The 24,318-nt window shown below is 27.8% G+C and overlaps 2 protein-coding genes and 1 non-coding gene across 4 annotated transcripts; all 3 read left to right on the top strand.

The window, feature by feature from the left end:
- The first annotated feature begins 9,929 nt into the window (after positions 1 to 9,929).
- On the top strand, positions 9,930 to 13,047 carry LOC114170058 (glucan endo-1,3-beta-glucosidase-like). The gene is made up of 2 exons (XM_028055536.1): positions 9,930 to 10,005; positions 11,883 to 13,047. The coding sequence occupies exons 1-2, from the start codon at positions 9,930 to 9,932 to the stop codon at positions 12,818 to 12,820; spliced, it is 1,014 nt and encodes a 337-aa protein (XP_027911337.1). The 3' UTR covers positions 12,821 to 13,047.
- Positions 13,048 to 16,190: 3,143 nt separating this feature from the next.
- LOC114168924 (porphobilinogen deaminase, chloroplastic) lies at positions 16,191 to 19,463 on the top strand. Of its 2 annotated transcripts, XM_028053902.1 has the most exons (6): positions 16,191 to 16,212; positions 16,315 to 16,503; positions 17,087 to 17,492; positions 17,887 to 18,093; positions 18,810 to 18,987; positions 19,105 to 19,463. In XM_028053902.1, exons 2-6 carry the CDS (start codon positions 16,352 to 16,354, stop codon positions 19,215 to 19,217), a joined length of 1,056 nt encoding a protein of 351 aa, XP_027909703.1. In that variant the 5' UTR covers positions 16,191 to 16,212; positions 16,315 to 16,351; the 3' UTR covers positions 19,218 to 19,463. The 2 variants fall into 2 exon arrangements, with proteins under 2 accessions (XP_027909703.1, XP_027909704.1); XM_028053903.1 differs by lacking the exon at positions 16,191 to 16,212 and having other exon boundaries at positions 16,372 to 16,503; positions 17,082 to 17,492.
- Positions 19,464 to 24,126: 4,663 nt separating this feature from the next.
- On the top strand, positions 24,127 to 24,197 carry TRNAG-GCC. The gene has a single exon. It is a non-coding gene; the product is annotated as a tRNA-Gly (tRNA).
- Positions 24,198 to 24,318: the final 121 nt, after the last annotated feature.

The raw sequence follows: 24,318 nt of genomic DNA, 5'->3' as shown, positions 1-24,318 counted from the left end.
TACTTTTTGTTCATATTACTCATATTCATACATTATGCTATCTATCTATTTAGCTATATTTCATAGTGCAGTGGCAATTGAAATTGTGAAATGGAGACCCTTTGTTCTGCTGTGGTGTTCCCATCTTTCAAAATCAGAACTTCACAGTTTTCCAAATGTGGCAGCATCAGGGCTTCTCTTGCCATTGAGCAACAAACTTCACAGACTAAGGTTGCTCTCCTAAGAATTGGCACCAGAGGAAGGTACTCTACTCTTCCCTCATAATTATGCTTTCAATTATGAGCATTTATTGTAATGGGGTTTCTCTATATGATAAGTTTACTGGAGTGTTGAAAATATTCAATTCAGAATTTTCTGAAAGGACAACTAGTTTTCAAATGCCAGTAGTATTATGACAGAAATGAAGACAATTCCTGTGCTTTTACTTGAAATTTGATTGTCAAAACAAAAGGGTTTTACTTTTTGCAGCAAAATGTAGTTCATCAAGATTGTCAAACGATTATTTGTTACACCGTGCTGCAAGCTTGTGTTTTTTGTTTGATGTGATCAAAGTAGAAACATCAGAAGAAGGGTTATTGAAGTAGTGGGTGAAATGCTTGTAAATTACAATCATCTTGGTAGGTTTAAGTTTACTTCATACCCATTTAAACCCGAGGGTTGAAGTGCATGTAAGCTATTTGAAATAATGACAATCTCATCTTTGTCTTCTACTGTAATGAATTTTTATACCTACTTACCTGATTATTACTAGCTGGCATGGTCCTTATAGCTTCCATGACTAGTTTTGCAAATGGTCTTTGTTTATTTGGATTTATTTATACTTTTGTGATATTTAGAGCAGTCCACTAGCTCTGGCTCAAGCATTCGAGACCAGAGACAAGCTCATGTCCGTGCCACAAGGAGGTCTTCTTCGTTGTTGTCTAGGTCTTATTTGAAGGATTTGAACTAGATCGTCGTCATCATTATCTTCATCTTGTTGTCTTTGGTTGGCATCTTGTTGTCTTTGGTTGGCATCTTTCGCCATTTGTGGCGACATTGTAGGCCAATAATATTGTTGGAAGGATGTGGGATATATGGATGGAGGTGTTGACGAAGAAGTTGCAAATACATTTTTTGTAGGCCCAGAAAAAGTATCTATACTGGCCAAATTTAATGTCTGACCCCCACATGCGACAAAACAATCTAGGAAGACAAACTACAACTCGTATCCACAACGAAATGGACCGTCACTGCCAAATAAACCAAATAAATATTTCTTTTTGTAGAAATATTGGTCACAACAGAAGCAATTGTCCAAATAGACAATGAAATTTTATTTTATGTAACTCTCATCACTTCAGTTTAACGACTTTGTTCACTTTAATTTTAATATATGTCATCCACAAAAATATTTTATTATGTATTTCTTATTAAGAAAACTTTTTCTTTTCTTCATCATCATATTTATTTTATTCTTGTATAATTTATATACAACAAAATTTCAACTTCTTTATTCAATTTAATAATAATATCATAAATAACTGAAAAGTAAAAATTTTATTTACAGTGAGTCACAACTCCAACATGAAGATATTGATTCAACAAAGTCGTACCATTATGGCAAGACTTTGTATAACTGAAGTCATACCATTATTGCACTACTTTGCTTATTCTAGTAATTAACTTTTAGGGAAATTGTCTCAAACTGTAATGACTTTTCTCATATGCATAAAAGTTGTTGTGATTTGGTACGACTTCAGCTCTATTTAACTAAAATTGTGTTACTTTCACATGATTTATTCATGACAAAGTCGTCCTATTCTTTCACAACTTACCTCCGCTGAAAATTTAAAAAAAAAAGTGCATCACTTTGGTAATTAATGTTTTAAATTGTCCTATGGAAAAAAAAACAAAGGATGAATGTAAAGCATAAAGTTTATGGTTTATAATTTTTTAGTTAAATTGTATTTTTGTAATAATAATAATAACAACAATAATAAGAATATAATAGAGAAAAGGGAAAAGTAAAAAGTCATCTCAATGTTAAATAGTAAAATTTGGAATATTTATTTTTGTTATCCCTCTATTTAGTTAAAAATTATCTAAACTTAACTTAAATTCAATTTTTCTACTGGATTTTTTGTGTTAATATATTAATTTTAATATTTTTAAATATTGAAATCCATATTTTTAATATATCAAAATAATGCATTTTAAATATACAATTAAAAGACAGTAAAAAAATCAATATAAGATTTAGACTATAGTTTGTCCAATCCTATATTAGTTTTTTTTTTACACTTTTTTCCTCCAAAACATTATCTTAAATAAATAATAATAAAAAAAAACACACATATGTCACTTCTCTTCAAAAATTCATTAAAAAACACAAGATTTGAAAATAAAATATTGTTATGCATTAAAATGGCTTCTGTAGATCTTTAATGATAAAAAGATATAACAAAAATTTTCAAATGCTCAAGCCAAAATTAAAATATATCTGTCACATTCACGTATTACATCTGATTAAACAAGTCTAAATTTGATCATTTTTAATTTCGTTTCTGTTAGTAATAGTTTTTTTTTTACTCACATGGTCCTTAGTAAGAAAAAAAAAGAAAAAAAAGTAAAAATATTTTATGTATATATATATATATATATATATATATATATATATATATATATATATATATATATATATATATATATTGCCGGCAATTGTCCTCAAGTTTGGTCTAAATTTAGAGATGATCCTTGGTTGAAACTTAGTTATTGTTTGATCATGTACTTTCAAAATCATTGTTTTTGTCCTTATTTTTGGATGACATTAAAAATAACAAATGGTGTGCCATATGGTTATTTAATTTAATTTATAAAATAAAAAATTAGTGTCGACCTAGCCACTTTTCACGAACAATAAAAATAAAATGTTTTTGGTCTCTGAAGTTTAAACTTAAGTTAGAAATGATCTTTGGTCAAAATTTTGTGACTTTTTAATCCATACACATTGAATAATAATTATATAATAATAATAATACTACTGTTACTACTATTAATAACAATAATAATAATATTATTATTATTATATAATATTATTTCTTAATAATATTATTATTTATTTTTAATATTAGTAATTAATAAGATTATATAATAATAATATTAATATTATTAATAATATAATTATATTATTGGTATATAATTATTAATATTATTATTGATATATTAATATTATTATTTATTATTAATATATAATAATATTATTGTTAATAATTATATGATAATAATATTATTATTATATAATGTTGTTATTATTAATAGTAGTATTGTTATTATATTTTAACAATAATTTTGAATGTGTATGGACCAAATAGTAATCAAATTTTAACTAAGGACCATTTCCAAATTAAATTTAAATTTTAGAGATGAAATGTATATTTTTTTGAATTTTCATGAAAAGTATCAAGTAGACCGACACTATTTTTTTTTTTGTAAAAAAATTAATACGGAACCAAAGACTTTTTTTCTGCCTTCATATTTTTGTAAAAAAAAATGTAAAATATGAAGACAGAACTAAAACAAGATATTCCTTTTCCAAATTAAAAGAAACAAAAGATAGATTTTTAATAGTTGTAAATTTTTAAATTAGAGATTAATTTAAACATTAATTTTTGTAGTTAAAATTTTGAAATTTAATGTTAAAAGAAAATTTGAGATTATTATAGTTTATTCGAGATTATTTTAAATATTATTAATTTTTAATTTATGAATGAATATTTAAATTAACAATTATAATAATTAATTTTTTATCTTTAAAATTAATTACTATTTAATAATTTTTTAATGCACTATTTTCCTCTTTAAATAATTATAACTAAAATTCATATCCGAGTATACAAATAAAATAAAATGAAAATAATTTTGTATAAAATAAGAAGTAGGTTTAGTATTAAAAGTACAATAGGTCCTATATTTTCTATAAGATGGTTCTCTTTTTCCAGCAGCCACTAATTATTCCACAAATAAAGTTAATATCTAAAATATATGAAAACAATGCCCTCTGGAAAAGACCCCAATACCCCCACTTACATTCTTGACAGTTGTCCCATTTTAAGGTTTTTTGGTAACTTTGCTTCTTCTGTCATCTGCCCATTGTCATTTTCGTTTCTGACCAATGTACCCCTACGATGAAGCTTGGATTTTGTTCGATTGTGTGGCCAAAGAAGTCATTTTCGTTTTCCCGCCTTAGATGGAGGAGTACTGCATGATTTGATTGATTTGCATGGATTAATTAATGCTCTCAGTTGCTTTGCTCAATTCCTTTGCGTACAAAGTTCATTGTTGTGTATTTCAAAAATTGTTTGAGTTGGGTTCTGCAGTTTCTTCTTCCTCAGTTTTCCATCTTTGTTCTGCAGTATCTTAACCCATCTTCTTAAGGTCTTCCATTTCTTTGGTTTTTGTGGTTGAGTCTTTATTTTATTTTCTTTTCTGAGTTCGTCGTGGGTTTGTGTTATTTTTGGTTCTTGAGTTTTGGATATTGGGATTATTTAGATTTTTTGTCTTTTTAGTTGGTTCAGATTTGATTTTGTAGTTTTCTTCATTTTTTTTGTTGTTTCAGTTTGTATGGTTTACCAGGTATGTATTCTGTGATTTTGTAGTTTTCTTCGTTTTTTTTTTTGTTGTTTCATTTTTGTATGGTTTACCAGGTATGTATTCTGTGATTTTGTAGTTTTCTTCATTTTTTTTTGTTGTTTCAGTTTTGTATGGTTTGCCAGGTATGTATTTTGTGTTTTTGAGTTTATGAGGTATGGTTTCCGTTTGTTCTTTCCGTTAAGGGTGGCTGTTATTTTTTTGTCCGATTCTGTAGTTGGTGTTATTACGTTCTTTGTGTTTTAACTTGGTGTAGGTTGTGTTTGTATCTTCTGATGGCAAGAAAACTTGATCTCATCAAAGATATTGATGACAAGAAAGAAACATTGAAACTTGCTGTTAGAGTGAAAGACTTGTGGTTTGTTCAAAACCGGGATAATAGTCGTCATATGGAGTTGATTCTTTTGGATCAGAAGGTAATGCAATTGTGATGTTGTTTTATGTGTTGCTGCTTTATGTGTTGCTATTTTTATGCTTTTTTTTTCAGGGTGATATGATTCCTGCCATGGTAAGAAAGGGTGATATGATTCATTCCCGTTTCTGACACAAATACCCTCTCATGAAGCTTTTATTTCGTTCAATTGTGTGGTCAAAGAAGTAATCTTTGTTGTTATCTTTTTTTTCAGTTTTGGATTTGGGATTATTTATGTTTGTTGTCTTTTTAGTTGGTTTTGTTGTTATGTTTGCTTAGGTTGTCAAGTTAATTCTCTCTGAGGTCCATCATAAGATCATTTTTCTAAAGACTAAAATATGCAACTTTCAAATCACTTACAACCTCTAATGGCTATACAGACAATATTTAGCTACACAGTTTCCCTGTCCTATACTTCTGTTACCAGTTACTTATTAAAGAAGTGTCAGGAGTTTATGAAGATTACTAATCTTTTACCTTTATGATAATATAGAGATTTCAAGGACGCACTTACGGTGTGCTTAATTCCTTTGAGGTTGATCTTGAGATGGAACCAGGTTCTACCAGGCAACATGACGATGAGTTCAATTTCACAGAAGTCTTCGTTCACCAAATGATTCACTCCATTGAGTTTGTTCTAGGTTCAGTTTCAAATACGGCCTCATATCTACGACTTTGGGCATTAAGGTTTGGTTAGCTATGATTTACTCATTTGTCTTGGGTCCTTATTTTATTAAAAATATTAATCCTTGGTTGATATTTTTTACCACGGTGCAGCTTGGTTCACTCAGAACTTTCTACTGTTTTTTATGAGAAAGTCCTGCTACTTGCTTGGGGGTGAGTTTGATTCACACTATTTCGTTAATATAACATACTATCTCCTGTTATAGAAAAAATTGTAATTTATAATTAAAGCTTTCTGAATGGTTATCATGAAAAGTAAATAAAGGAAGGTTTTCATAGTCCACAAAACCAAACTTGATCTTTTGAGCAGAGAAGACTCAAAGTACAACATCGGGAAGATGTGATTTTTTTGGTGTGAACACAGAGGAAGTACTGTTTTTATATTTTTTTTGTATGTAAATAGCATCATTTATATTTATCAAAAAATTGCTTGATTTTGTTATTTTGAAGTACTGTTTTATGTTTGATCTGTATGGCAATAACATGCATTAGTTTTGATGTATTAGTATTCCTAGATTAAGATCATGGTATGGAATGAGCAACATTGTTGCTGACAGTTAGAAACTCGGATAAGTCAGTAAGGTATTTTAATGGTGCAGAGTAATTTTGAACATATCATGTGCATATGGCTGACAAAATTATCTTAATTAAACCAGTCGAGCCTTCTATGTAATGTAGTTTGCACGAGCCATTTGCAAATTCTGGTAAGTTTGCATTCCCTTTTTGGCATTTATCGTTTTTAGTATCAGTTTTTAATTTTCAATTGTTGATATCATCGCTGGCTGCAATTATAACAGGTATGACAATCTTATCATTCGGTTACTGGGACTAGCTGTCTTTTCCTTTGCAACTGCCTTTATACTATTAATGATGGAGAGTCTCAGTGCTTTTCTTCACGCCTTGTGTCTTCACTGGGTGGAATTTCAGAACAAATTTTACCATGGTGATGGATACAAGTTCAGGCCTTTTTCCTTTGCTTCCTTAACAGAGGATGAAAATTGATCCATTCTTGTCTGTCTTGGAACACTGTTGGCAAAATATGTGCAAAGTATATATATACAAAAGTAGAAGAAGGAACACAATGAGAAATTGTGGGATCCAATTCTACAAGTTCCGGATTTACTTGATAATTTGACTTCAGCAACAATATCCTGCTCATTTTCCCATGGCTATGCTGGTGTGACAGATTTATACCAACAGTATTACTAGAACTGATTATAACCACTGTTGCAGATGAATACGTTGAAAGACTTGGGGCTGAATGTTGTTAAGGCAAATGTGTTTTTGGATTCTTCTGGCAAGCACAACAAGTTTTCCGTTACAAAAGCGTAAGAACTGTATTCTAGAATCAATTATTTGTTTAAAAGGAAAACAGGAAAAAAAAGGTAGGCTTGAAAGTTCTAGATGGTTACTAAACCGGGAAAGCTTTTCTAATCATGTCCACTATTTACATTGAAACAACCTTTATAATTGACCTATGTAACCCTTTGATTGATTGTATTAATGGAGCTTTGTTTACGGTGATTGTGGTGTAAAAGTGGAAGATCCAAAGTTATTAGAGGCTATCTGTTTGACAATTTTGAATATAATGATTCAGTATCACCCGGTATGTCTCTTCAGAAACTCTCATTCTTGAGTTATATTGAAGCATGCATGGTTTAGTTTTGGAATTAATAGAGTTAATTTGATTGAAAATGGTGGTGAAGAAATCAAGCGCCCCCTTTCCTAATAACATTTTGAAATGAGATGCCCATGGATGAGCTTAAAATAGTGAAAGAGTAGTGTAACTTACTTGGAGAATCATGTTCCTCTATGCTTTAAACCATAAGTTCTTTAAAATAGCTTGTAGAAATGATCCACCATATTTCTCCTATTCTGATGTTAATGTTTTAGTCTGCCAAGTAAATATTTTTATAATTTATCATTATAAAACTATATATTTAAAGTAGTTTCTGAAGTTCTTCTATCAGAAAATTTATAAATATTTAAAACTATATATTTGGTGTTCTTCTATCAGAGTTAAAGTTCTACTAGAAAATTTACATACTAAATGTTAGCATTACAGATTAATATTGTCACTTAGATGAAATCCAACTCATTGAATAATAATGTTAAAAACATAGAGAGTTGTACCTAAGTTTTATCCTTTATTGCTGCCTATCATCTTTCATTTCTTCTATTTGGCATCAACCAATAATTGACTGCATTTGTTATTCTCATGTTTGTTGACACGGAGGGACTATGAAGAGTTCAAAGTGAGGATTAATGCATTGGTATAAATTGGGCAAAAGGTTCATGCAGATAGTTGGACAATGCAAGACGGCACTCCGCTACCTGGGAACAATGTCAAAGATCCTCCTGGAATATTTAACTACATTCTATTATTTTATTTTTTTAAAATTTTATGGCATTAACCATGTTCTATGTGAATAAGATCCTTTTGGAATATTTAACTGCATTATATTTTTTTTTTATCATTTTGGCATTAATAATTTTTATTACGTGGTAGTTTTGTAATTAATTTTAACTATTTTAATATTTCAATATTGATTCAAATGTTATTTTTTAATTTTAATATTTATGATCTAAAATAATAATAATATCTTTGATTTTATATATCAATTTATTTCAGTAGTTTTGTATGTGTTTGTCAATATCTACATGTATTTTTATTTACAAATTTTAACATTATGTTTTTATTTTTTACGGGACCATATTTCGATTATGTACATATTTTGTATATAATCATATTATTATTTGAATTAATATTAACAATAGTATTAGTAACATTATTATTATTACTATTATTATTATTAGTGGTAATGTTAGTACTATTATTATTAGCATTGACATTAACATTATTATTGTTATTATTATAATAATAATAATTATTATTATTATTATTACCATTAAAATTGATATTAACATTACTATTATTATTAGTTCAAATACTTTTATAAGTCATCAATCTGAATTCATATGGGAATTAAACTTTTAGTTTAAACTTTGTATTTGGTCGATACGTTCTAACATCAATTTCATGTTGTATTTATTTTGTACGTAAACATATTACATAATATATTTTAGATTTAATGTCTGCGTTGATAACAACACCTGTATGTATTTTTGTTTAAAAAATTTAGCATCAATTTTAAGTTACTCTAACTTTTTTTTAATAGAGACCATATCATCTCACAATATGTTTGTATTTTTTTCATTTTTTTTAAGTTGAATATTTATATGTAGATAATACTTTTACACGGGACAAAAATTCATAATATATCTACATTTTATTTTAATAACGATATATACATATGCATATTATTTTAATATAATATATAATAACCAACTTTACGTATGTTTAGACATTAAACAATTAACTCACGTGAATATGAATCAGGTGCCACGTTTCTAAATCACACCTTCGTACTTTTTTTCAATTTTTATCTTATATTCAGCATCACATTAATTATACAATAATAATTAAAGCAAATAACTACAAACAATACCATAAAGACAAAAATACACACAACAACAATAACACAAACAACAAAAAAAAAGGCCCGTGCGTATGCATGGGTCTCATACTAGTTTGTAAATATATTAAAATTGGTGATAATGGAGTATAAAACGTGGCATTTCTAAGTTCTGACCTATTCCAAACGGTACTGAGCCATTTAATTAAATAGTTGCATATAGACTTCCCCATACATAGAAGACTGAAATTGAATATGTGACCTAATGAGGTTTTATAAGAAGTTTTCTTCATGAACACTAGTATGCAGAAATTACTATTACTCTTCTGAATATCAATATTTAATATTAATATATAACTATATTAACTATTAGTAGAATTTAAATAAAACTAAAGTTTTTAAAATAAAATTGTATTTTTTTTGGTCATATTTTGAAATGAAATATATTAATATTTGTTGACAAATAATTTATTATTTACTCTTAATTTTGTATGGAGAGAAAAAAAAAAGTGTTCATAAGATTTTTCAATTCCAATTAATGTCCATGGCCGAAATTAGCGGTAGATAATCGAAGAAATTTGAAGAGTGAATAAGTGATTGAAGGGGCTAAAGTCAAAGGTTTTGTTTGTTTGGTAATAAGCACTATGGTGTCATCATGCATATATAAATAGAGGTTATGAAAGAGAAAAAACATAGAAAAAGTTGTGTTATCTTCATAAATTGATATTCATATGTTTCATAGAACCAACACACAAATGTCTGCGATATTGGTGCTTCTTCTTCTTGGAATATTATCTTCCATTACAGGTCTCTATGCTCCTCTTTCATTCTTTTTACTGTTTTATTAAATATTTTTGAGTATACAAATGCAAGTTTAATAACTCAAGTATTGAATACAAAATATTACTTTTTTTTAAGGAGAATTCAAGCAAAGGTATCTCATTGACATTGTAATGAATTCTTCATAAAAATATTCATTGATAAATATAGATATATATTAAGCACAAATATATTTTTAATCTTTAACTTTTGATATTAAATTGAAATTCATTTCTGTTTTAAAGTTTGATACAATTTGGTCATCAAACTTTTAAAGTAAATAAATATATATAATTCTCCTAACTAAAAGTTAAATTTGTTTAAGATGTCGCATTTGAGTTGTTTACATTATTTAACACGTTTTAATTCAAATGTTTGTGTGAGATATTGTTTGACACGTTAACAAATTTTAATTCCTAACTTCGCTAAGTTAATTTTTGTTAACATGTCAATATGCATTTCAAGTTGATATTTGAATTGTTTACATAATTTAATACGGTGTAGTTCAAATGTCAACATGTAACTGATGTTTTACACATTTAAAAAAATTAATATCATTGAGTTAAAATGATTATATCATTTTTTTTTAAATTTGTTATTTTTCTAGTTGTGTGTAGTAATCAACAAAGGTGTATTATTTCTTTTAATTTTACCATAAATGAATTATTTAATTATTTTTATTTGGTTATAGAATACAATGTTGGTCTTTCCAATTTTTTAATGTCCAATTCAGTCTTCTATTTTAAAATAGCAGTATTTAGTCTTTTTTTTAAGGGTTAAATATGTTTTTAGTCCTCTAACTTTTGATAAATATTGAAATTAGTTCATGTTCGAAACTTTAGTCCAATTTAGTCCCCCAACTTTTGAAATGTTTAGATTTATTCATTTTAATCAAATTTTGTTAAGTTTATTTGACGTTTGAAACATTAAAAAAAACAAAAACTTAACAAAATAGAGTTAAAAGGACTAAACTCTGACATATCTAAAGTTGGGAAACTAAATTGGCCTAAAATTTTGAGGATGAACTAATTTCAATTTTCACTAAAAGTTAATGGACTAAAAAGATATTTAACAAAAAAAATAAATAGTAACACTAACATGATTTTTTACATTTTTTTAAAATTTTCCTGTACATTGTTTTAAAAGGATCACAAGAAATGAGAATTTTTTTTACATATTTTTGCTGTAAATTCTGTAAAGTCCCATAAAAACATTTACAAAAAGAAAATTCTATAAAATAGGAAAAACTTTCACTATATAATTTTAAATTAACCGCCAAAATTGAGACTTTAATTGTTAAAATTTTAACAATCTCATACTGTACACCATAGCTGACATTGTATTAAATTATTTGTTTGTTGATTATTTAAATTTTCACATTGTTGTATAAAAATTGGTAAGAAAATATCTTTTATTAATTATTTAATGAATTGGATGAATAGTTTCCATTTCAAAATAGAAAATTATCTATTACAAAAAAATAAGACATACAAGATCTATCATTTAACATGCTCCATAGACATACATGTATATGATAAAGAATAAAAGTATAGTAATATTATAAGTTATACAATAGACAGCTTTCTATTTAAGTATTGTAAAAAACTCTACCATTAAATAGAATGTCCTTAGAGTATAAATCACATATTTAGCATCTTATATGTATTAATATAAAATCATATATTAAACTTATTTAAAAAAAATAATTTAAATACTCGTTTTTTTTTTTTCAATCTTCCAAAACATTTTTTAGGGAACAATATTATTTCTAGAATAATTTATTATTCAATATATTATAACAATATTATTTCTTATATACTATTGATTTATTTGATTTACCGTGTTGTTGGTTAAACATTATGCAGTTACTGAATCAATAGGAGTTTGCTATGGACAACGTGGTGATTCTTTACCATCAAAGCAAGAAGTTGTTGATCTATACAAAAGCAATGGCATAGATAAAATGCGTATATATTTTCCAGAACCAGAAACCCTCGAAGCTCTCAGAGGTTCAGACATTGAGGTGATCATGGACGTGGCTAGGGAATCTCTTCAATTCATGACAGACCAAAACGCTTCCATGGATTGGGTGAACACAAACATCGTACCCTATGCACAAGACGTGAATTTCAGATACATAGCAGTGGGAAACGAAATTCATTCAAATGACAATGAGTCTCAATACATTTTACCTGCAATGACCAACATTCACAATGCAATTTCCTCAGCCAATTTGCAAGGTCAAATCAAAGTCTCCACAGCAATAGACACAACCCTGATTTCCTACCCCTACCCACCCGATAATGGACTTTTCAATTCACCGAAATACATGGAACCCATCGTTGATTTCTTGAAAAGCAATGGAGCCCCACTTCTTGCAAACATTTACCCTTACTTAGCTTACTTTGAAGATCCACAAGACATTCCTCTTGAATACGCTCTTTTCACCCAGCGACGCAAGAACAGTGTTGGGTACCAGAACCTGTTTGATGCAATGCTTGACTCAATATATGCTGCTCTTGAGAAAAAGGAGGCATCTGATGTGAAGATTGTTGTTTCTGAGAGTGGGTGGCCATCTGAAGGTGGAGATGGAGCTTCAACACAAAATGCAGCCACTTACTATGCAAATTTGATTAGTCATGCAAAGAGTGGGATTGGAACTCCGAAGAGACCAGGTGGGCCTATAGAGACTTACTTGTTTGCGATGTTTGATGAAAATAACAAGCGAGGTTATAAATTTGAGAGACATTTTGGTCTATTCACTCCTGATAAATCACCTAAATACCAACTTAGTTTCAATTAGTTGAAATTGATATGCAAATTATAAGATAGATTTATATACATATACTTCTTGTTTAGTTTGAATAGGTGTGAGGTGTCCAAATAAAATTATGGCAGGCCTCATAATAAACTTTGATATCTTAGTTTGCCGTTAACATTTCAAAGTCTATCGATTATTTGTCATGTCTAGTAAAATGTGTTTGTACTTTTAAATTACCAATATGTGAGATCATAGTTTTTGTTTTGTAATATATTTACTTATTTTGCTTAAATAAATATCAAACAAAAAACAAATTTACGTTATTTCAATGAAAAGATATTTATGATGTCACTTTGTTCACTTTTTATTTATTTATATATATATAATTTTGTGTCTTGAGTTTTTTATTAAATCTAAAATTGATGATGAATCTTGATGATTGTGAGAGGATGGTATAAAGATATTAGTGACTAAAGTGATGATAATGTGATTTTATGAATGTAGTGTGAATATCATTAATAAAATTAAATATTGAGACTTTATTGATGACTTGAATAACGTAATGAAGATTTAAGGAAATGAAAAGTCAATAGGTGTTCTTGTATGTAATTTTGTGGAATAAGTTTGCAAGGAATTCTACTAATTTAATGTTTACTATTTGGGATAAAAAAAATGTGGTTTTTGATACTCTGGTGTGCTTTGGTAATAAGTTAGATGTTTGCACAAGTTAAAAGTATTTAATGCCATTTTTTCAAAAGTCTAGTAGTTGAGTTGTGGATGATTTTGTTTGACTTTTTAGTGTCTTTGATGAAGAAAAAATGAATTTACTACTCTTGATGAGACAAGAAAAAAATTTTGGTTAATTTTCTTTTATAATTTTACAATAAATGTTTATTCGTTATATTTTATTTTACAATTGTAATAATTGGATGTTGTTGCACATAAAATACAAGTTTGCATTTGATATAATAAGTAGGCAATACTATAACTGACCAGGTATACAGATTTAAGTATTTTATTCTCATCCCAAAATATTAATTATTCATCATCTTGATATTATTTGAAAGATATATATATATATATATATTTTTATCTAATATCAAATATCAAAAATAAATTATAATTATATCAATATAAAAAGGGTTAAATATGTTTTTGATCCCTTAAGTTTCAGTGAATTTTGGAATTAGTCCCTCATCAAAACTTTATACCAATTTAGTCCTTCATCTTTCAAAATGCGTGAATTTAGTCCTTTTAACCAAAATTTGTTAAGTTTATCTAACGTTTCAAGCACATTACATGATAGTATTTAAGTTAATATTGAAGCAAAAATGTATCAAATAGTGTAAATAATTTAAATACTATCATGAAATGCGCTTGAAACATCAGATAAACTTAACAAAATTTGGTTAAAAGGACTGAATTCACGCATTTTGAAAGATGAAAGACCAAATTGGTCAAAAATTTTGATGAGAGACTAATTCCAAATTTCGCTGAAACTTGAAGGACCAAAAACATATTTAATCCATATAAAAAAAATAGAATAATAATTGAAAAAAAATGTCAAATAATTATAGAAAATAGTAAAATTGATCAAATATATGTCTTAAAAATAAATTTTAAAATTAATTAAAGAAAAAAGTTAATATAATTTATTTAAATTACCTAATAAATTAAAAGTATATTTTAGTAACTTAAAACCAGAACGAAGATGACCGGAAGGAACATTGGAACTGAAACATAATATTAGATATTTTTTATACTCATACCGGTCTTCAAAAAGTTTTTATCAAAATCAAGACTAATTTAGACAATATTTATAAAGACAAATTCAATTAACACTTATATATACAATACAATATCATAGTATACTAGAAATAAATATGAAATATATTTCTAGAAATGATTTTTTCCTTTTTAAGTTGTGATGTATATATATGTATATAAATATGTAGTTTAGATACATATAGCCCTCTTAAATTCATAAGTATATTGAAGTTTTTATTTTACTCATAATGCATAAACTCATCTTAACAATTATTAATACTAAGATTGTATTTATAGTACTCATTTAACCTTTCTTTTCATTACTCCATATATATATATATATATATATATATATATATATATATATATATATATATATATATATATATATATATATTCACTTTCTACACTAAAAAAAATTGAATACCTCGAAGAGTTTTACATTGTTCATATGTGACCTTGTAAGTCTAGATAGGATAAAAGCACGGTTGATGAAAAGGTTTAATGTTTTTGATTAATAAATATGCACTAAATGTTAAACGAATACTTTTAATGGATACATGTAGTAGTACCGATACAAGTTTTAGTGAATAAATATACATGATATTTAATTTATACATACATATTTAGAGTTGTTAAAACGAGTTACCCATCCGATTCACCACGGCTTGATCACTCAATGAGTCAACTTAATTCGGTTCATTTATTAATGAGACAAAAAAATTGAATCTGATCCAGCCTACCACAGAATGATAAATTAAACAAGTTAGTTCAGTGACTCACTTAATTAGAAATATACAACTTTTTTCTTCTAGTCCCGAAAAAACTAAATTATAATTGTGATTAAAATATAGGTAAACTTCGATACAATCCATATACAATTCAAAGTAATGTTCAACATCGAATACAAACAAAAATCACAAAAATATTATATTTGCATTTGTCGATCCAGTATGTTGGCTAAAAAAAAATAGTTCAACTCAACCACAATACAAAAAAATTGTGTGATCCTTTATTTGTGCGTAGGTTGGTGAGCCAAACTGGCTCACCACATGTTCAACTCGGATGAACAATGTTTTTGGTGTACCAGATCAAGAATTAATTCGTACTAAAATTTGTAAAAATATTTCAATCCAACCCGATCCAAACCCATGGTGGGTCACCTTGACCCATAGGTTATGACGCACCTTGACCCATATAGTTTTCCTAATAAAAGTAACAAAATAAAGTTACTAAGAAAGAGAAACATTAACAAGTAAAACTTAATTTATAATTAAATTGTATAAATTTATGTGTTTGGAATTATGAAATTAAAGTTGTTTATAAAGAAATTAACTTTTTAAAATATTATATTCTGTGATACAATTTATTAAATTTTCTTTTTAAAATTTAAATTTATTTTCATTAATATTTTATTATACAATATTATCAGACTTATATTTTAATATAAAATTTTATTTGATTTTGTATTTTTGTAAAGTTATTTAAAAATAAATTTGTGAAACTCAATAAATTATTAATGGGGTGAATTTCTTTTAGATAATATGTACAAGTACACACCACTAGTAGGACCATCTCCCAAATATAACAGTTAGAAACTGAATGTTGCATTCCACTTATCCTTTTACTTTAGAGGAACACATAATGAACTACTTGCATTGGCTAGGGTAGGACCCTATCATATCTCTTTGTTTATCTAAGAGATCAAATCATATACTTTTTGTTCATATTACTCATAATTTCATACATCATGCTATCTATCTATTCAGCTATATTTCATAGTGCAGTGGCAATTGAAATTGTGAAATGGAGACCCTTTGTTCTGCTGTGGTGTTCCCATCTTTCAAAATCAGAACTTCACAGTTTTCCAAATGTGGCAGCATCAGGGCTTCTCTTGCCATTGAACAACAAACTTCACAGACTAAGGTTGCTCTCCTAAGAATTGGCACCAGAGGAAGGTACTCTACTCTTCCCTTCATAATTATGCTTTCAATTATGAGCATTTATTGTAATGGGGTTTCTCTATATGATAAGTTTACTGGAGTGTGAAAATATTCAGTTCAGAATTTTCTGAAAGGACAACTAGTTTTCAAACGCCAGTAGTATTATGACAGAAATGAAGACAATTCCTGTGCTTTTACTTGAAATTTTATTGTCAAAACAAAAGGGTTTTACTTTTTGCAGCAAAATGTAGTTCATCAAGATTGTCAAACGATTATTTGTTACACCATGCTGCAAGCTTGTGTTTTTTGTTTGATGTGATCAAAGCAGAAACATCAGAAGAAGGGTTATTGAAGTAGTGGGTGAAATGCTTGTAAATTGTAATCATCTTGGTAGGTTTAAGTTTACTTCATACCCATTTAAACCCCTGAGGTTGAAGTGCATGTAAGCTATTTGAAATAATGACAATCTCATCTTTGTCTTCTACTGTAATGAATTTTTTATACCTATTTACCTGATTATTACTAGCATCCATGACTGGTTTTGCAAATGGTCTTTGTTTATTTGGATTTATTTATACTTTTGTGATATTTAGAGCAGCCCACTAGCTCTGGCTCAAGCATTCGAGACCAGAGACAAGCTCATGGCTTCACATCCTGAGCTAGCAGAAGAAGGGGCTATTCAGATTGTAATAATAAAAACAACTGGTGATAAAATACTGTCACAACCACTTGCAGACATTGGTGGGAAGGGCCTTTTCACAAAAGAAATAGATGAGGCACTCATAAATGGTGACATTGACATTGCTGTTCACTCAATGAAAGATGTTCCTACTTACTTACCTGATAAAACAATTCTACCATGTAATCTTCCACGTGAGGATGTTAGAGATGCATTTATATCCTTGAATGCAGCTTCACTGGCTGACCTACCCTCTGGAAGTATTGTCGGTACTGCTTCACTCAGAAGGAAGTCACAGATACTCCACAAATATCCTTCACTAAATGTAAGTTTGTATCATTATTATTGTCATGATCTTTCCACTATATAATACTTCATTAATGTTAAACTCAGTTCTCTTCTTGACATTATCTTTTATTTTTCTCATAATTATCCTAGAAGCCTGGAAGTGAATTATAACTTCTAATTGATTGTAGTAAGACATATATGCTTCCCTTAATGCAATTTGGTTTTAAGATGAAATTTGATATCTTTGTCTTTATTATTAGTCTTGCATCATATGATCTTCTGATTGATTGTTGTTGTGTTTCCTCAACATTTCCTTTTTCTGTCTTGTGTCATTTAATTGTTCTTCAGCCAATTAATTAGTGACAATTTAGTTTTCTAGACCACTGAATGATTCTTAATGGTTTCTACTTAACCTATAATTTTAATCTCAGGTGGAAGAAAATTTCCGAGGCAATGTCCAAACAAGACTGAGAAAACTCAGTGAGGGTGTTGTCCAAGCTACCCTATTGGCATTAGCTGGTCTCAAACGATTAAACATGACAGAAAATGTGACTTCAATCCTATCAATTGATGATATGCTACCAGCTGTTGCCCAAGGTGCAATTGGAATAGCCTGTAGAAGTAATGATGATAAAATGGTGAGTATTTAACTAAGTGCATCATTTGCATGATATTGCCACTTCAAACTGTTACAAATTGGTTAATATTAAATTATATTTTGTAAGCCATATATGCCTAAATATGTAAATATAGGTTCAAACCCGTGACCAACCCGACTCACCACGGGGTTAAGCCAAATTGGATTGGAAAAAAATCAATTTTTTTTAAATATGGGTCAAACTGAACCCGAATCACTTAATTTACAGGTTAAACGATTTCGAGCCGAGTGGAAAGTGTTATAAAAGATGAGTTAGTCAATATACTTTGATTGTACTAAGATAGATATATAAAATAAATTGAAAGAACAAAACATCTTTAAGTGAGTCAATCTACCTAACCCACCAACTTTTGATGGATCGATTCAGGTAAAAGAATTTCTAGCTCACAAAAAAGTAAATTGGATTGAACTGATTCATTTTTAGTTCAACCTGTGGTAAACCAACCTGTGAGCCAGAGTGACTCACTTTGACACCCCTACTTCTGGGTACATGTGTGGTTTTTGGCTGCTGTAAGTCAAGTGAAAAGCTATGTTGGAGATAAAAACTTGTGTTTTCATCTAAGAGCATAAACTAGAAGATATAATAGATGATATGACTTGTGGATGTAGATGTGTATGATAGTGTCTAACAGGTCAAAATAGCTATTCTACATTAAATTATTTCAGTTTCTATATGTGTTTGGTTGCTTTCTGCAGGCAGAATACCTCGCTTCACTGAATCATGCAGAAACAAAACTAGCAGTTTCCTGTGAAAGATCCTTCCTTGAAACATTAGAAGGGTCTTGCCGCACTCCTATTGCAGGCTATGCTAGCAGAAACGTGGATGGAAATTGCTTGTTTAGAGGATTAGTTGCTTCCCCTGATGGAACCAGTGGTATGAACTTCTTTATAATTCCATGTGTATTGAAACTTCTGGTTTAGTTTCTGAAGGTTCAGAAGTTACTACTAGTACTACTACTCTTTAAGCTTGTTTGTAAATCCATTTGTGCAGTGCTTGAAACTTCCAGAGTTGGTCCATATGTTGCTGAAGATATGATTCTGATGGGTAAAGATGCTGGGGAGGAGCTTCTTTCTCGTGCTGGACCAGGCTTTTTCAGTAGCTAGCAGTGGCAAACAAAATACTTGATCAGGATATATAGCTACATGGAGATTGCAGACAGTTCTTGGAGTTTATCACATTCCAAGTATGTATGAGAGTTGGAAAAGTGAACCACACATCATGGTCAAATTACTGCATCTTAAGGTGATTTAGAAAGCCAAATTTTTGTAGTGTGTTAAGTGCACTATTCCCACAAGTATTGTCCTTTCTACGTAGAAATCTTGAAATGGAAATATTAGCTATATTTATCATGTTTATCTACTTTTAAAGTTTATTGTTCTTAGTTACGGATCTTCACCAATCATTTTTGAGAAATTAAAATAATATTTTTAATCTAAACATAATTTGAATGTCTAATCAGCACGTAAGACTAATGCAATTTATTCTCCACACATGGCAAGGTAGTAGAGATGAATTTCCCTCGCAAACTCACCACTTTCACTTTGCGTGTAAAAAAAAAAATACAGAAAAATTGCACCTTTTTCATTTTTCATTTTTCTAACTTTTTATTTTAATCCTTGTCATTTTTGTTTTAGTTCGTATAAGCATTTTCTTTAATTGTTATGAGAGCAATTTATTTTCTTGGTAAATACCATATCAAATTTTAATTAAAAATAGTCTGAGTGAAATTAAACAATTTTTAATTAAAAATAGTCTTACTGAAATTAAACAAGATTAATATGGATATAGTTATTTTTTAAAATATTTAACATAATTGAGTATTCAAAATTTAAATTTAAACTACTAACTCAAATTAGGAAGAAAAATAAATAAATGTGTGTCTGGATTTCACGTGAAATAATCAAATTAATTTTTATTTTCTGTCAACAATTTTGTGTCAATATTTGACATTCTTTTATATAATTAAAAACAAAATTCATTTTAAGTTCCAATTAACTTAAAATTTGAAATAATTTTCTTTCTATGTTAAGTTCAACTCAACATTAAAACAAAAATATAAAACACACTAATTATGTTTATTATTCCCATAAAATAAATTTATCTAATAAAATTGTCTTTATTAATGAAAATTATCAACTATATTATACATTTATCAATATATGTATTCATTGAATGTATTGTTTAAAAATAATTAATATTAATATTTTACATATAAATTAATATGATCTTTATATTATAAAGGCTGCTCTAAATGTAAATTACAATATCTTTTTTCTCAATATTTTAAAAAATAAGGTCAATAGTATTTGTTTATATCGATAGTTAAAAATAACATATATGAGAATATAATTTATTTGTAACAAATTTTCTTTGATATTTATCCATTGTAACAAATTTTCTTTGATAGTGATGAATATTTTTCTTTCTCGTGTTTCCTTTAATAGTTTTCTTGATTATATAGAATGTGTCCCATAAAATGTTTTCTTCTGTCAAGTTGTCAAGTTACTTGTCTTTCATTATTCAGGAACATAACTTTTTTCTCATTCATAGAAGAACATGTAATGTAACTCCTAGCTGTCCTTTCTAAATATTTGTCAAAATACCATAATACCCGTGATGAATATTCAAGTTACTTCGCTTTGTCAATATATATATAATCTAATATTCTAACTAGAGATGACAAATAAATTTGTCCTCGTGAGTATTGTCTAAACCTGTTCCCGTTTTGACGGGAATCCCTGCATTAACTAGGCATGGGTATGGTATGGAAAATCTTCGACTTTTTCAATTGGGTGCATGGATGGGTATGGGGATGTATATATCCTCGTCATAATACTGTCCCCGTTTAAATTATTAAAATACTTACAATTAATTAATTAACCATATATATATATATATTATTTTTTATTTCTTCTAATTATTTGGTTTGTCATGAAACTCATTCTCATCTCAATTATATTTTTCATCTTATCATAACATTTATGTAATCATGTTAAAAAGATGTATGTCAATTCAAAAAATTTTATGTCTTATTTCTATTATTTTTTAATATTTTTATTTATTGTATATTTTTCTTTCACATGAGAATGATTAATACTCTCAATTTAAGTATTTAATAGCACAAACCTTTCGTTTAATGCGTAATATAAAAAAAAATCTTTTACTTATTATTATTAGTTTTTGTTTAATTTGAAGAACTCTTTTGTTTCACTAAAACAATTTTTGTTATTTCTCAACCATTGAGTATATATGTTGATATTTGAAAAGTTTTCTTAGATCTCTAAGATATTTTTCAACTTATCATACCTTTAATTATACATTTGTTTTTCTTTATGTGATTTCTTTCAATAGTCTCTCAAATTGTTTGTAAACATTTATTAATTTTTTAATATTTTTATTAGTTGTTTATTTTCATTATATAGAATATTATTTCAATATATTTTATCTAATTATTTTTTATTTTCTAACTCATTATCAATCATACTGTAATTTTTTCACTATTTGTATAAATAACTTTTATTTACTACAATATAACAATTTAATGTAATTGTCATGAATATTTTTTTATCAGCATCCAACATAATTGAAGTTCATAAGATACAAGATCTATGTTTGTTATTATGATTATTATTTGTTCTTTGTATTATTTTGATAAAGTAATGTATTATAACTTTTATTAGTGTATAAAAAAGATATTCATTAGAATTTAAAATATTGAAGTAAACAAACATTTAAAATGTATTTTAATTTCAATATTTGTTTTCCTTTTATATTTTTAAAAAAAATATTTTTAAATTTTATCAACTAGGTTTCGTTAATGTTTTGTAAATTTAATAAATGTGTTGATTCTCATGAAATTTTATTTGGTATTATAATATAAAATGTAAACAATTGTAATTTATTTTAAACTTTTATTATGATTATTATTTGTTCTTTGTATCATTTTGATCATATGATGATTTATAACTTTTATTAGTGTATAAAAAAGATATTTATTAGAATTTAAAAGATTGAAGTAAACAAACATTTAAAATATATTTTAATTTGAATATTTGTTTTTCTTTTATATTTAAAAAAAATTTAAATTTTATCAACTATGTTTCATTAATATTTGCAAATTTAATAATTGTTTTGGTTCTCATGAAACTTTATTTGGTATTATAATCTAAAATGTAAGCAATTATAATTTATTTTAAAGTATTTGATATCGAAGAAACAACCATCCTTCTAATATTGAATATTTAATAATATTATGTTTCCTTTACCATAATTTTTTATTACTTTATAAAATTAATTAAAATTAATATTAAAGTAGTAAGAAAATGGGTATGGATATAAGTACAAGATTATAGCCGTTATCCGATGGGGATGAGGATGAGACAAAAGTTTGATACCCGTTGGATTTGGGTATGAGGATATGGATGAATTTTTTTTACGGGGATGGGTATGGGATAGCGAAACCCGTGTCCGTCCCTCCCCATTGCCATCCCTAAATCTATCATTCTCCTAATTGACTCATATAATTACTTGAATATTCAACAATTAACTTGAATGCTATGTTCATTTGAGGTAGAGTGACAAAGCGAAGATGGATTATAGGGGTGATCAGCGGGATGGAGCAGGATTGCAATCTCCCCACCTATACGCTGATTTGAGGGGATTCACCAGCTTAATGACAATTTTACCCATCCATGGTGTGAGGGAGCTGAACATGGAGAGTTGAGTGTGCTTAAACAAAGGATCCGATCCCACAAGGGATCTATGTTAAGAGAGAAAGTGAGAGTTTCAATCCCCATTTGAATGGATCGGACGGATCTAGGGCTTGAAGGATTCGATCCCATTGAAATTGGCTTGTTGAGGGATTCAATCCCATTTTGAATGGATTGGATATAGGGTGAAGGATTCAATCCCATATCATGGAACATATTTGTTGGTTAGTTAAAGTTGAAAGAATTCGATCCACGTGCTTGGTTTCTTTTTTTTTACTAATACAAATATCAATATATACTACTTATTAAATTAAGGACAAAATGGTAATCTCATCTATACTTCTATTAAAACATATTTTTTAATAAATCACATCAATCAAATCTCTCACAAACTTTTACAAAAATTATTTATAAATTTACTCACAATCACTTCTAAATTCTTTAAAAATAACAACACATAATTCATTCTTAAATTCACTTAAACCTATTTACTCTCTCTCTCTCTCTCTCTCTCTCAAATACTCTCCTTCAAGTAAACACAGTGTAAGTGCACACTATATATTGAACTTATCAAGTCATTACTATTCATTGACTTAAACTAGAAGATTAGATCATAGTGATTATAAGTTATCCAATAACAAGATTCCTTCCATGTTTCACAAATCATTTAACTTAACTTAATTTTAATTAAATGGTAAAAAATATTAAAACATTTACAATGAAAATCACAAGTATTAAACAGAATAAATATTACAACCATCATATATATATATATATATATATATATATATATATATATATATATATATATATATATATATCAAACTATATTGTAAACAAGTACTTACCATTATATTCGTTTTTTCAAAACAATTAATGGATCTCTTGTGTGGTAAATTTTAGTTAATAGATTCACTATCATTAATGAACCCTTTATTTATTTATGCACTTCTTCTTTAATTGATAAATATTTCAAGTCCATATCTTTTGTTCCTTTCAATTATCTATATTCTTAAAAGGAAAAAAATGGTTGTAAAATTATGGCAATAAATCCTCATTATACCAAACCCGTAAATTATATTAAAGATTTTTTTATATCATACGAAATAAACTTGAAGAATTTAACTACTATATTTAATCAATTTGAAATGAAAGGTGCGTAAGAAAACTAAGTAAATTTGGTAAAGATCGTGATCCCGTTGGGAAAGTTTTTAACAAATAAGGACACAACATTATTTCATTATCGCAATATCTATGTATTAAGAATAAGTCTTATTCATTTTATTAGATTTAATTATCAAAGGCACCAGTGGTCTAGTGGTAGAATAGTACCCTGCCACGGTACAGACCCGGGTTCGATTCCCGGCTGGTGCAATTGATTTTTTCTTTTTTCGAAATTTAGGTGAAGTGGTCCATTAACCCAATAAAAAAATGGGTCGGATTACATTTTGAACCCGCCATTCTAAAAGATTTCGACCCGCTACCCGTAGCCCGT

This window comes from Vigna unguiculata, chromosome 11, assembly GCF_004118075.2.
Source record: "Vigna unguiculata cultivar IT97K-499-35 chromosome 11, ASM411807v1, whole genome shotgun sequence".
Classification (NCBI taxonomy): Eukaryota; Viridiplantae; Streptophyta; class Magnoliopsida; order Fabales; family Fabaceae; genus Vigna; species Vigna unguiculata.
This window is presented reverse-complemented; position numbering and strand designations above follow the sequence as displayed.